This window comes from Merops nubicus, unplaced genomic scaffold (genome assembly GCF_000691845.1).
Source record: "Merops nubicus isolate BGI_N331 unplaced genomic scaffold, ASM69184v1 scaffold37683, whole genome shotgun sequence".
In the NCBI taxonomy this organism is placed as follows: Eukaryota; Metazoa; Chordata; class Aves; order Coraciiformes; family Meropidae; genus Merops; species Merops nubicus.
This window is the reverse complement of record NW_008600266.1, coordinates 1-12491: the sequence shown is the minus strand read 5'-3', so window position 1 is coordinate 12491 and position 12491 is coordinate 1. Positions and strand designations below refer to the sequence as shown.

At 49.2% G+C, this 12491-nt stretch overlaps 1 protein-coding gene across 1 annotated transcript in view; it reads right to left on the bottom strand.

Annotated features, from left to right (window-relative positions):
• The window catches only part of FBXO31 (F-box protein 31), a 14104-nt gene extending 7806 nt beyond the window's left edge, over positions 1-6298 (bottom strand). The window contains exons 1-2 of the mRNA XM_008937659.1: positions 6235-6298; positions 3816-3902 (exon numbers count right to left, since the gene is read on the bottom strand). Of these exons, the coding sequence (XP_008935907.1) occupies positions 3816-3870 (55 nt within the window). The 5' untranslated portion in view covers positions 3871-3902; positions 6235-6298. The remainder of the gene's footprint in view (positions 1-3815; positions 3903-6234) is intronic.
• Between the last annotated feature and the right edge of the window lie 6193 nt (positions 6299-12491).

Sequence of the window (12491 nt, the reverse complement as noted above, 5' to 3'; positions counted from 1 at the left end):
TGGGGGGTGGGTCACCAGCTCAGGAACAGCCTTCAAAATTTTAAGTGAGCAGCTACGTTCCAGCAGTGCCCAAAAGCTGCTTCCAAGTGCCCCTCAAAGTGCAGCAAGTGAGGCTTCTCAGCTTCCCATCTCAGAGCTAGGTGTGCTTTCAACCCCACCAGCACTGCAGGACAAGTGGGAATGTTTTCAGCCAGGAGAAAATGCCTCTCACAGAATGAATTTAACAACTCCCCCTCTCCTGAGGGCAGCTTCGAGGTGCTGCTTGCCTCCACTCCTCACTCAACCAGCCATTAATTTTGTCCATGTAACGACCAGTAGCCTTCCCATGAACCCATTAATCTGGCATTCTGGGCAGGATGCAGATTATTGCTATGAAGATGGCAAGAAGACACTACCCTTGCCTCCCAGTGATGTTCGTGGTCATCTCAGGAGGCCTCAGCAGCCCATTTGAACCTAGAGGGTGGGCTTGCATAACCATTTTTGCTTGGCATCAGTTTAGAAGAACTGTGGTTCAGTGCAGCTGCTACAGCTTTCTTTGTTATTTTTAGGACAGAAGACTTGATGCTAGGCTATGAGGGATGAGGATATCCTTCCTCCTCCCCCAGCTCCTGTCTGAAGCACCCTCAGAGCTGTAGCTACAAGCAGAGGACTTCTCAACAGCAGGGGAAGTGTTTGCTTGACAAGGGGAGCCCTTCCACCCAGAGACACGTGTCTGTTGAGGGCAATCTGTGTGCCCACTGGGAGCAAAGAGCCAGCTCCAGCTGCAGCCTGGGTCACCAGGAGCTGTGGTGGCTCAGGAAACGTGGCTGAGTCACCATCTGCTCTGAGCACCTGGAAACCTGGGGCTGCAAAGGAGGGAGGAAGCCAAAAAAATGTATGTTCATCTCCAGCAGAATCCTTCCCACTGGAGAGCAGCTTCTGCTTAGCTCACACTGCTATGGGGCAGCTCTCCTCTTTCAATTTTTTAAAATCCCAGATGTTTGGCACCCCAGAATAATTCTTCTGATGGGAAGTGGGTGCAATGTGAGTGGTTTTTCCCTAGCCTCACCCTCCCTACACACCAACACCCACAGCAGGGACACCTTAAAGGAGGAGGACATCATCTCCCTCACTTCCTCAGGGTGCTGTGGACTCCTCCTCCTGTTCTTCCAGGACAGGAAGGAAAATGTTGGTACTCAGCTGAAGGCCCAGACAGGTCTCAAAGCAAAAGCACAGCTCCTTTTTCAAGCCTGAGGTGTCTCTGGGCTCCAGTGAGCCAACCTCTCCATTCGTGGCAGGGAAAACCTGATGAATTCCAGCTCTGGCTCTCCCTGGCAGGAGACAGGATGAGTCTGACAGTTGTTTCCGTCCCTGCTCCTTGAAAGAAAACAGCACTTAGGTTTTTCTCCAGGGCTTTCCTCTGCTGTGCACACTGCCTGTTTTTCTCATTCCTGAAGAAGCCTCTTGCCTGCCCGAATTTCTGAGCCCACATCCTGCCAAATGGGGCAAAAATACAGCCCCTGGATGCTTCAGCACAAAGCCACCCCAGCCTGGACATCACCCACATTGCCACAAGTAGCCCTACATGCTCTTCAGATGGAAAGGTGGCTCAAACCCAGCTGGGAACAGGCTAGGAAAGGCAGTGAATGCCCAAGCTCCCACCACCTGAAGGCTGCCTGGGGAGTGTCAAATCACAGAATGGTTTGGGTTGGAAGGAACCTGAAAGATCTTCTAGTTCCAGCCCCCCTGCCATGGGCAGGGACACCTCCCACTACACCAGGTTGCTCAAAGCCCCATCCAATCTGCTCTTGAACAAATATCCAGTAATGGAACATCCACAACTTCCCTGGGCAACGTGTTCCAGTGTCTCACCACCCTCACAGTAAAGAGCTTCCTCCTAATCTAATTCTCCCCTCTTCCAGTCTGAAGCCATCACCCCTCATCCTACCACCACAAGCCCTTGTAAGAAGTCCCTGCCCAGCTTTCTTGCAGGCCCCCTTCAGATACTAGAAGGCCACCAGAAGGTCTCCATGGAGCCTTCTCTTCTGCAGGCTGAACCACCCCAGCTCTCTCAGCCTGTGCTCTTCATTAGACACAGGACAGAGGAGTGACACTGAGCAAACTAATTCAGGCACCACAGGTATGGACAGAGAAGTTACAACCCCAGGATGGGTTATTAAACACAGGAGAAGAACAGGTATTTTCAGATGTTACTGTTTTAGTCAAATCTTACTTCATTACCTGTGACCAACTTGGAAAGCACAGGCAGAGAAATGCAAAATCCTACCAAGGGAGTTTTCCGTGAAATCTGCAGCCTTTAAAGCAGAGGTAGCTCCCTTGGGAGTGGAAAAGACCTTATCCACTACAACTCTGGGGCTCTCAGGATGCAGGAAAATGAGCTGGAACAACGTTCAGCAGTTACTGCCCTCCAGCTGGTGAGAACTGAGCTGCCAGTGGAAACGGCTCAGAGGCAGCCAGGCTTAGTTTAAAACCCTGGGGAAAGTGATCTGAGCTGACCTGGGTAATGCTGCATGAATACCAATCAGGGAGCACTCAGAGGGTAAATCCTGGCAACACCCTCTTGGTGAACAAGAGGGGGGAAAGGGGGAAACAGGCAATTGCACCTTAAACCACACAGGCTGCTCCCCAAGCAACAGGCCCCTCGGGAAAAGGGGGGACAAGACATCAGAAGCTTGGAGCTGCAGGTGAAGAATTAACAGACAAGGAAAGAGCCCAAAATGCCATTTGAGAGCCACCATGAAGGGCTCGTTTGGAGCAGACACCCAGGTGGCAACCTACAAAGGAATCCCTCGTTCCATGGGGCAGCCTGGACCTGCCTCTCCTTCCCACCCAGCTCCAAGCATGGCTGGCAAGACTGCCAGACCTCCAACTTCCTACCAGTTCCTGCTGTAGCTGTTTGTCTGCCACAACTCACAATAAAGACACTTCTCTCTGCATGGGCCACACTCAGCTGCTTCCTTTAGCACAGGTAAGTCTGCAGCTCCCACTCTGCTCATCACTGTGTGTGAAAAACCACATTCTAAAGCACCAGTGAGTCAGTAACTGGACTCTGCAAAACTCTGCAGACCCAAAGGAGCACCAGAGACAGCTCTACCCCCCCTCCAAACTCCAAGGAGTACCAGCCTCCTTAATTGTTGTGAACTAATCACTACCTTCTCCCCAGCTCCTGCCAAACAGTGAGTGTTAAACTCCAGTGTTTTACTATTCTTCCCTCGACACAACATCAGGAGGGAAAGAACAGATTTCCTCAGTCACGTAGCTGCTCTGGGCAGGCAAATCACCACCTCTGAAACATCAGCAGCACATTTCCTACAGGTGGAGATGGTGGTTAGGAGGATTCACTGTGCAGGGAGGGAATTCTACAGGAGCCCTCAGCACTTTTGGCTTGGAAAGGGCTGTGGATCTGAGTGCAGCTCATCCAGCTCAAGACAAAGGTTTTTTTGCCAGGCCAGAGCTTGTTTAAACGTGCTTTTGGGAGCTTTCAGCAGGGTATCTGAACACTTCCTTCTAAGAAAGGAGCAACCCATGAAGAGCAGAGCGAGCACTCCCCTGCTGTGACCACAGACCTTCCTTTTTATGCCCAGCCAGGACAACTTTCTAACTCCACCCCCTTCCAAAGGAGAGCAGCACACCTCCCTGCCTGCCCCGCTACACGCCAGAGCGCTCCACCAACACACGGCAGGAAGGGCCAGGACCCTCCCTACTGCCCCGAGCTCCACCCCAAAAGAATCTGCTGAAAGCCACGTCACACTCCATGCAGCAGCATCCCTGTGTGTGCTCAGGGCAGGAAGCATCAGGCAGCAGGGGGTACGTACGGCAGGTGTAAACATCTCTGTACTCCATGTGCTCGTAGTCGGGAAGGATTTTCATAAAACGCCCCGACTTCACTCGTGGGTTTATACCTGAACAGACACAGCAGGGTGAGTACCAGCCAAAGGCTCTCCTGACTTTGCTCCCAGCTGGGGTGCACCGTTGGGTTTCCACCAGCCCCAGCCAAGGGTACACCCCCTTAGCAGAATTATTCCCACAGAACTCATCCCGTTCAACGTCCCCACGCGCACCATATTTACAGCTGGCACCCAGTGGGTTCAAAGTGGAGTCAGGGTCCTCCTCAGACCCTGGAGTGAGAGTGTAACAGGCACTGCTGTCTCAGGAAGACCACTCAGGCCAAGTAATGACACAGAGTAGCCCAGCCTTGGATTAGTTATGCTTCCTAGGGAGGAAGTTCCTAGAGAACTCAGTTCTCCCACTTCCCACCCTAGTTCTAACAGAAGTAGACTCAGCGGATGCAAGCAAGTCCTGCCAGAAGCCCCAAATTAACTCTTCTGCAATTAATGAGGTTTATGGGACAGTGGGGAATATGGGGTCACATCACCAGGAAACTTGTCTACAAAGGGGGAAACTGCTCAGTCTGAGCAGGAGAGCTGAGGCAGTGCACCCCTGAAAGGCAGAAAGAGCTGCTGAGCATTCTGACTTCAGAAATCCTGACTGGCAACGGTTGCTCTGGACAGCTGTGGACACAGTGCTCACTCCACACTGCCACCAAACCTGTCTCAGAGGGTGGAACCATCTCAAGTGCAGCTCTTTGTCAGTGGATGCTATGGATTCAGTAATGGCTTGGGTGCAAAGAGTGGAAACACACAGGTAAGACAGATCCATGGAGGGCTATTGAATCAATAAACCCCATTTGACTCTGGAAATCCCCCAACATGAAGAGAGGCAGAAGCTGGAGGAACACTTAGGAAAGTGTCAGGTAGGTTTGCCCTCTTCTCAGTCTCCTCTGAGCAACCACTCACAGCCATGGCTGTGAGATACAGGACTGGGCTAGAGAGAGACCACTGCTGTGAGCCAGCAAGGCCATTTCCACGTGCAACTTGTACACAAAAAACACTAAATCTCACTTGAATGTGTCTGAGCCGTGGGACTCTTGCAGTGAAAAAGCCAACAGGTTGTGAAGAGATGTTCTGTCATCTCAGTCTGGCACTGCAGGATTGAGGTCAGAGGTGGGATGTGCTGTATGGCTGTTACCACACCAGTGTCACCCAGAGATCCCTGATGGAATGGGAAGCAAGGGAGAGGCCTCCAGTGCTGACCAGATTCCCCTGTGGGCATCTAAGTGCTGGCTCAGCATCACTCAGCCCTCTCACGCTGGAAAATTTGGAAGTTCCAGTCCTAGAGCACAACTAAGTAAAGAGGGACACTAGGCAATGCAATCATTTTCCTGTGAATGCTCTGCAAGTTTCCAACAGATGGGTTTAAACCCTTTCTATCCATTCTTCTTTGCAGCATTGAGATCAATGCTTGAGGTCATCACTGCTTCAAGGTTCAGCAAATACTGTCCCTGTAGAAGCTAAGCCAGACTTTAGATCTGCAGAGCCTACAGAGATCTCTCCTGATTGACCTCTCTGCTTTTACTTTATAAAGCAGGAACTTCTTTGAGCAGCCACAAGCCATAGTTCAAGTGCTGCAGCTTACATCTTGGTTTTTAATCTACAGACCTTACAAAACCTGTGGTTGGGAACTGAGAAAACACAGCCTGGCAGTGCTGGTATGGGAGCTCCTGGGGGCTTTGTGAGGCTCTCAGAGCAACCAGCTCAGCTTCTGACTGCAAAGGGCAAGATCTGCTGACAAGGGAGAGAGCCTCAGCACAGACCCAGGCCTCCATTCAGTCCTTGGTTTCTCTCACCCAGTGATGACCCCACTGCTCCCTGATCTAAGACAGAAGGTGTGCATCTACCTTGGGTCTAAGGAGTCAGGATCCCACTCCCACAGATGTTCCTAAAACACACCAACACCTCATCAGAGACCCAGCCCTGCCAGGCTCTCCTCCTTCAGGAGCAGCCCAGAGGAATGCTCATCCTTCTACCTGCAGCACTCTGCCACTGCCAGCACCTAACAGCCTCCTCTCACTGAGGCTTAGCTACACCAGGGCTATGAGAAAACACCAGTTAATTCCTTAACAAGATCTGAAAATGGCAAAACAGGAAAGGATGACAAACATTCAATGCCTTTATTATCAAGTTAAATGACATCCCCTTTCCCTAAAGGGCTGGGGGGCAAAGATGTCCCAATTCAATTAAATAAAACTCCAAATACATCAAGATCTTCATGGATTAAACCCCTGCCATTAGCAGGGAAGTCTGAATAACTGATGCTGTGGAAGTTTAATAAATACTCAACATATTTATGCTTTCAACAAAGCAAGGGCAGGCTGGTATCAGCTCTATCACTTACGTTTGGCATAAACATCTCGACAGGACACTCCAGTGATCTCCAATTTCCTCAGGTTCTCACAGACACCATATTCTGCAAAGACACAGATAGAAATGTCAGCTCTGGCACAAGGGTCTTTGCTACCCAGGATCTCTGGGAAGTGTGGAAGACAAACTCCTTCCAGCTGGGATTCTATGCCCAGTTAGATCCAATCATGACTGTGGGTAGTAATTATCTACTCTCACTGAGGTATCCAACAGGGAAAACTGCTCATTAGGCTCCTAAAGAAAAAGGTCACAGACTTTGAAAAGAATGAAATGGAGACATAAAACAGGCATCAGCATGTACAAATATGGTCACACTTGAAAGCAGACGAGATGGAGACGGGTCTGTTGTACACTCAAACGCCTTTGATTGCTCACAGAACACCCTGCAAACAAAGCAACCAGAGATCTTGAAGGCAGCTTTGAAGCAGAAAATGAGATTCTCTCCTTTCATTTTCAGCAAGTCAGCACCAAACTTCTAAGGAACTTTAAAAAAAAAAAAAAAAATAAAAGCAAGTACTAACATCTTAAAGCAAGATATCTTTAGGAGACCAGAGGGAGGAAGTGACAGGAGGGAGATCCCAAAAACATCAGCAGCAATAAAACCCACCCTGCTGCAGTGACCCTGACAGATCTCAGCACAGAGAGCTCTCCTTGACATCAAAGGCATCCACAGCACAGATGAAACACCAGCTTCCCTTAGCAATACCAAGCATCTGACAGATATTTGATGCAAAAGCCTATCTGTGAAGGCCCTCATCAAACCATTAAATATGAAGCTTATCCTCAGTTGTGCTTCTTTGCATGAACAATCCAGGGTGGCTGCCAAACACCACTACCTGCTGCTGGTAACCTGCTGCCATCTGAGGATTCAGCTGTCACAGAGGAGAAAAGGAGAAGTTTCCCTGAATGAATTCAGCCTCCTCCCATCTATAAATACACTTGTGGGACATGTGCAGGATGAGAGAGCAGGAGCCAAGCTGATTGTCAGCCTGCCTGTGGGGAGCACGCTCTGCACAACATCACCTGGGTAAGCAGTGAGTTCAGTGAAGAGAAGAGGAGCAGGAGGTACAGCAAACAGGCTGCCCTTTGTCCAAAGATGCAGAGAGGTGAGTGGCAAAGCTCCTGTTGGCTGCTGCAGCAGAAGGCAGAGGAAGCTCTGAGCGTTATCCAAGGCAAGGTGAGGTGAGGAAGCACAATTAGGCAGAGAGCAGACAGATGAGCCCTCAGGGAAGCCCATCCAGCCCAGCACAAACAAGCTACATAGTGCTGGGCTGCAGCCAACTGACCTGACACAGCTGCCCTGCAGAGCTGGGAAACCAGAGCTGGGAAACCAGAGCTCAGCCAAGGGCTGGAACTTCAGACCCAGGCCACAGCTCTCCCCCCATGCCAGAGCAGTCCAGGCCTCCAAACCCAGCTCTGTGTACACAGGAGGGTACACGTTTGGTCATGACAGCAAAGGGATGGAGGGAACAGAACGTTTCCCCAGCTGATGAGGAAGTTTTGACAGCTTTCTGACAGAAGCAGCAGAGTCACTGGAGGTATCTCATGCTGCATCAGAAAGGGAGGAGACAGGCAGAGGACCCTGCCCAAATGCTGCTCTCTAACAGCAGTACTAGCACAGTGACATCCTCTCTTCCTCCAGACAGGGCTGGTTTCTCACAGAGCAGTTTCCCCTCTCGATCACTCCCAGTGCAGCATCACAGTAGTTTCAAGATACCTGCTGGTAATGGATCAGCAGGGTGGGGTGGGAAGTGATTTGATGTTAAAGCTTCATCCCAGCTTCATGCAAAAGTCCTTGATAAACCACACTGCAATTTTAGGAAAGCCAAACCACTGCAAAGGTGCATTTCCTAAGTGCTGCAGTTCAAATCTTTCCTGGAAAGATTCAAAGTTCTCCCAAGTAACAGCAAGCTCCTTTGGAAAAAAAAAAAAAGACAAGCATTTAGAATTTTGATATTGTTACTTGATGTTGCACATCCAAGGCTTATAAGAAAGTATTATCAAGGAAAAAAAAATCTCATCTCAGTGTGCTTTAATACTCATTCCATGACAACTTGTCCTTACCCTGTGTTGTTCAGCAAACAACTACAAAGAGTCAAAATCCCAGAGTGAGGACTTAGCTCAGGGTAAGTGCCTCACTTAAGCTCTTCTGATGCATGAGCTGTTAACACAATGGCCTCTTGATGGGAAAAAATAAAAAAAAGTCAAGTCTCTTGGCTCACAGTGCCTACAAAAACTCCAAATAGCCTCAGCAAGAAAGCTGGTCCTCTCTTTTTAATCCAGAAGACAAGAGGGACATAAAATTAGCAGTAGTAAGCAGAGCTTCAGGATAGAGAAAAATAAAACCAAGCATGTTTTCTGTACAGAGAACAGGAAGTTTTTTCCAAGAAAGCTTTGAAGGGCTTCCTGGGAAACTCCACTTTGGTGCAATTAAGTCTATTTTAAGGAAATGTATCTCAGTGCAACAGCTCAGGGAGCAAAGTCCTTGGAGTTAACAGCCACAGAAATTCACACACAGAATTTATACTGTTAGGAAATGGCTACTTAATCCTGCTTGGAAAGCAAGGGTGGAGTTTGGTTTTCACTTTCTTGACCAGCTGGAAAGCCTGTTTTATTGGGTTTACAAGGAGTGCTGGGGAGCTTTACCAGCCCCACAGAGACACGGTGCTGTTTCCATGGGGCCATGCACTGGAATTTAAAGGATTTGGAAAGGCAGGCTCCATTTATTATGAACTGCACTCATCCTTCTGCAAGGGGAAGGATTTACTCCCTGGCCTGCTTTCCTCAGCCTCCTGCTCCTCTCTGCAAGGAGCTGTGCCACACGTTGGCATTTAAAAACCAACCAAGCAAGCAAAGCTCTTCCAACCCAGGTAGGGAAGAACCCCTGTGCTCATATCCAAGTCCAAACTGCTGCTGTTTCCTGCTCTCTGCCAGTAAGCAGCTGTGGGTGGACATCTGCTGTTCAGAGGAAATTAGGATGTCTGGTTGAGCTTGATACTTTTAAACTTCCACCGTGCCCTGGCTAATCAAGTTCTCCAATTATTCCTGGATAAATGCACCTTTACAAGGCTGTACACAGAACAGAAAGCACAGAAATTTACTGGATTATCTCAGAGACCACAAAAATGGGGAAAGTCTCAGGCTACCACCTCTGAAATACCAGGTGGACAAGTTTGGAACTGCCTTCTTGTTTCCAAAGGCTGAACTATCAGATTAAAATACACCCAATACTTTCCCAAACCCTTCTCCCAGGGGAAAGGTTGTCGTTACCACTGAGATATCTTGCAGCCACAAATTAGGAGCTGAGCAAAAAGAGGTTTGATCTGCAAGAAATGAAAGCATCTGTGGAAACCCTAAAGCAGAAGATGCTTTAGATGCTTCAGATCTACAGCTTATAAACAGATCTAAGGGAGACCCTCTGAAAGATGGCTCTGGTGAGCAAGCACCAGCCATCAGCAGTGAGAAACAGCTGTCAGTCTAAAAGCCAAAGAAGATGGTCAGGGATGAATAAAAGCCCACCCTGGTTCACCAAAGAAAAACACCATATAATGGTTTAAGCTCCCATTAAGGGAGATTTCAGCTCCACGACTCATTAAAACCACCTTCAGGTCTCTCAGGCTGCAGCACTAGCAGAATTTACAGGAGCAGTTGTGCATCAAGCTCCTGTGTGGATTCTCCACTCCTCTAAGAGCTGAACTCTATGCAACAGTCCCCCCACTGAGTGGATATAAACCTAATTTCCTGCTCCTCTGCCTATAAACCTGCTGGGGGTTAGCACCTTTAACACCTTGCCTGGCACTTCTCAGCAGGTCCAAAAGCTGTTGGAGGTTGTTTTAACAAACAAAAGCCTTTTCATCCACGTTCTAGACCTGGTTACTCTGAATTACTGGCCTGTTTCTAGGTGTTCTGCTGCACTCACACTGATTTATTTTAAGGTGAAAGCAGTTAACATTTAAATGGACTATCAGGTGTTAATCAAGGTAGGGCCAGGCCACCAGCCAGGGTGAAAGAGGCTTTAATTCTGCTCCCTCTGCAGAGATCAGCAATCTCCTATTTATAGAAAACAGGAAAGCCACTGGGATCATCTTCTTGCCAAAGAAGCAATTCAGAGACATTGTTTACCCCAAACAGTTGCAATGATAAAAGGACAACAGCCCTCACAGCCATGCCAGCCTCACACCACCACTTCTGGTAAATCCCAGCAGCAGAAGTCACTCTGCTTCCAGGAAGACAAGCCCCCTGGGTGCCTGCACTCATCACAACACCTTCTCAAGACTATTCTAAAATTGATTCCTCCCACAGCAGCACAGGAGCAAGATCCCAACACTCAAAGGATTGAGTGCCCTGTGTGACCTGGCAATGGCCAGGCTTCTTCTAGCCTGTTCAGCACTGACCCACCAAGACAGAGGTACAAAATGGCCAAAACAAAGCACTGCAACAACCAGCTCCCCTCAGAAAAAGCTGAAGGGATTGGGCAGATACAAGCAGAGACTTGAGAACTGTCCTCAGTGGGGAAGTGGCTTGTTTCTGAAAAAAAGATGACAGAAAGTAATTACATTTTCTGTCATGTAATTTACCAAGGTGCAGCCACACAGGACAGTAAATTTGAGAGGGGTGTGTATACACTAACACCTGATGTCCACAGACATCCTCAAGCAGTTCTCACCCCAGAGCTGCACACTCACATCTGAACACACTCAGTAGCTGAGCACGTGCCACATATCCCTGAAATACATGCAGAGAAACTCACTGTGAAACAGCTCCATGAAATGGTGGCCAATTTTACACTCGTGTGTACAGATACTCCAGGTCACAGCACTACTACAGCTACACACTGACCTGCACAGCTTGTGCACCATGCCTTTGTTACAAGATCTCACCTCCATCACACCAGCAGCTCACCAACATGCCCTCTGACAGCAGGTGGAACAGATACAGCAGGGAAATATAAGAAACAGTGTGTGGAAACAGAATAAAAATTTGCTTCATGCACCTCTCACCTTCCAGCTAAGGGCCTTGAGACAGGATTCCAGTCTTCATGCTTCCCCTTCCTGCCTGGTTTAGTTTTAGCCATACAAAGCCCATTGTTTCTTTAAATATCAGCTAAGCTCTTGAACACTGCTTTATCCACAGGCAAGAAAATCCATGGGACAGTCAGAAATTTAATAAATTATTTCCCCCTCAGGCCTAATTTAGTGGTTCCTTTACAAGACAATCTAACCTATCTTTAAAAATTTTACTCAGTTCTAGAGAAACATGTTGTCAGGATCATAACCTACCAAAATAATGATCTGGTGAAGTTTTGGCAAGCCATTCATGAAATACACAGATGTGCACGAGGACTCTGTGGCAGCAGAGGAGCATGAGGAGAGAATGAATATACTTTTATTAGCCTGTCTCCAAAAAAAACCCAGCATTATCAGGACAATGGGCTGATCCTGTGCTGGACTGAGAAATGAGAATGCTTTGGTTTACATTTTCTAGGTACAGCTTTTGTACTGTCCAAAGGTTCTTGGAGAGTGCTGCTAGGGCATGAATTCATTCCTGCATGGTTTAATGCACTCCAACAGCTCCCACTGCCCGTGGCAGGCAGGCAGCCACTCTGGCATTGCTAAATTCTCCATCCCCATGCCCTCACTGGTATTAAAAACAGAACACAAACAAGAGAATATACATGACTTCATGTGCTGGCAGCAGAGGCACCTGGCTACGAAGAGAGGTGACAAGCACAGCTAGACAGCCCTCGGAGGGTGGGAGAGCTGCTGGCTAAACAAACAGGGGACAGGGTGAGGAGCAGGACGAGGAGTGCAGACTGAGAACCGCAGCCTCCCAGAACAGGGCCACAGCAACACCGAAAAAAAAAGCCCCTGCCCCCGAGGCTTCGCACGGGTGCGTGCAGCACCCCGGCTACGGATGCTCCCCGGACAGCACATGCAGAGCAGGAACGCTCTGAACCTGGCCCCGTGCTTCCCCAAACCTGGAGCAGGTCACCTTACCCAGGGCTGTCCTCCTCCCACCGGTCCTCAGAGCCCCGCGGAGCCTCCGCCGCCCCAGGCCCCCAGCTGCACCCCAAGGGCTCCCTGCTCCCTTCAGGGACCGCCCGTTCCACGCCCTCGCTGCCCGAAATACCCCAACCTGCGGATGCACCCAAGGAAACCCTACACGGAGGCATCATCCGCCAGGCTCCGTCCCCCTCCCTCCACCCCGGGGAACGACCCCAGCTTGATGTCC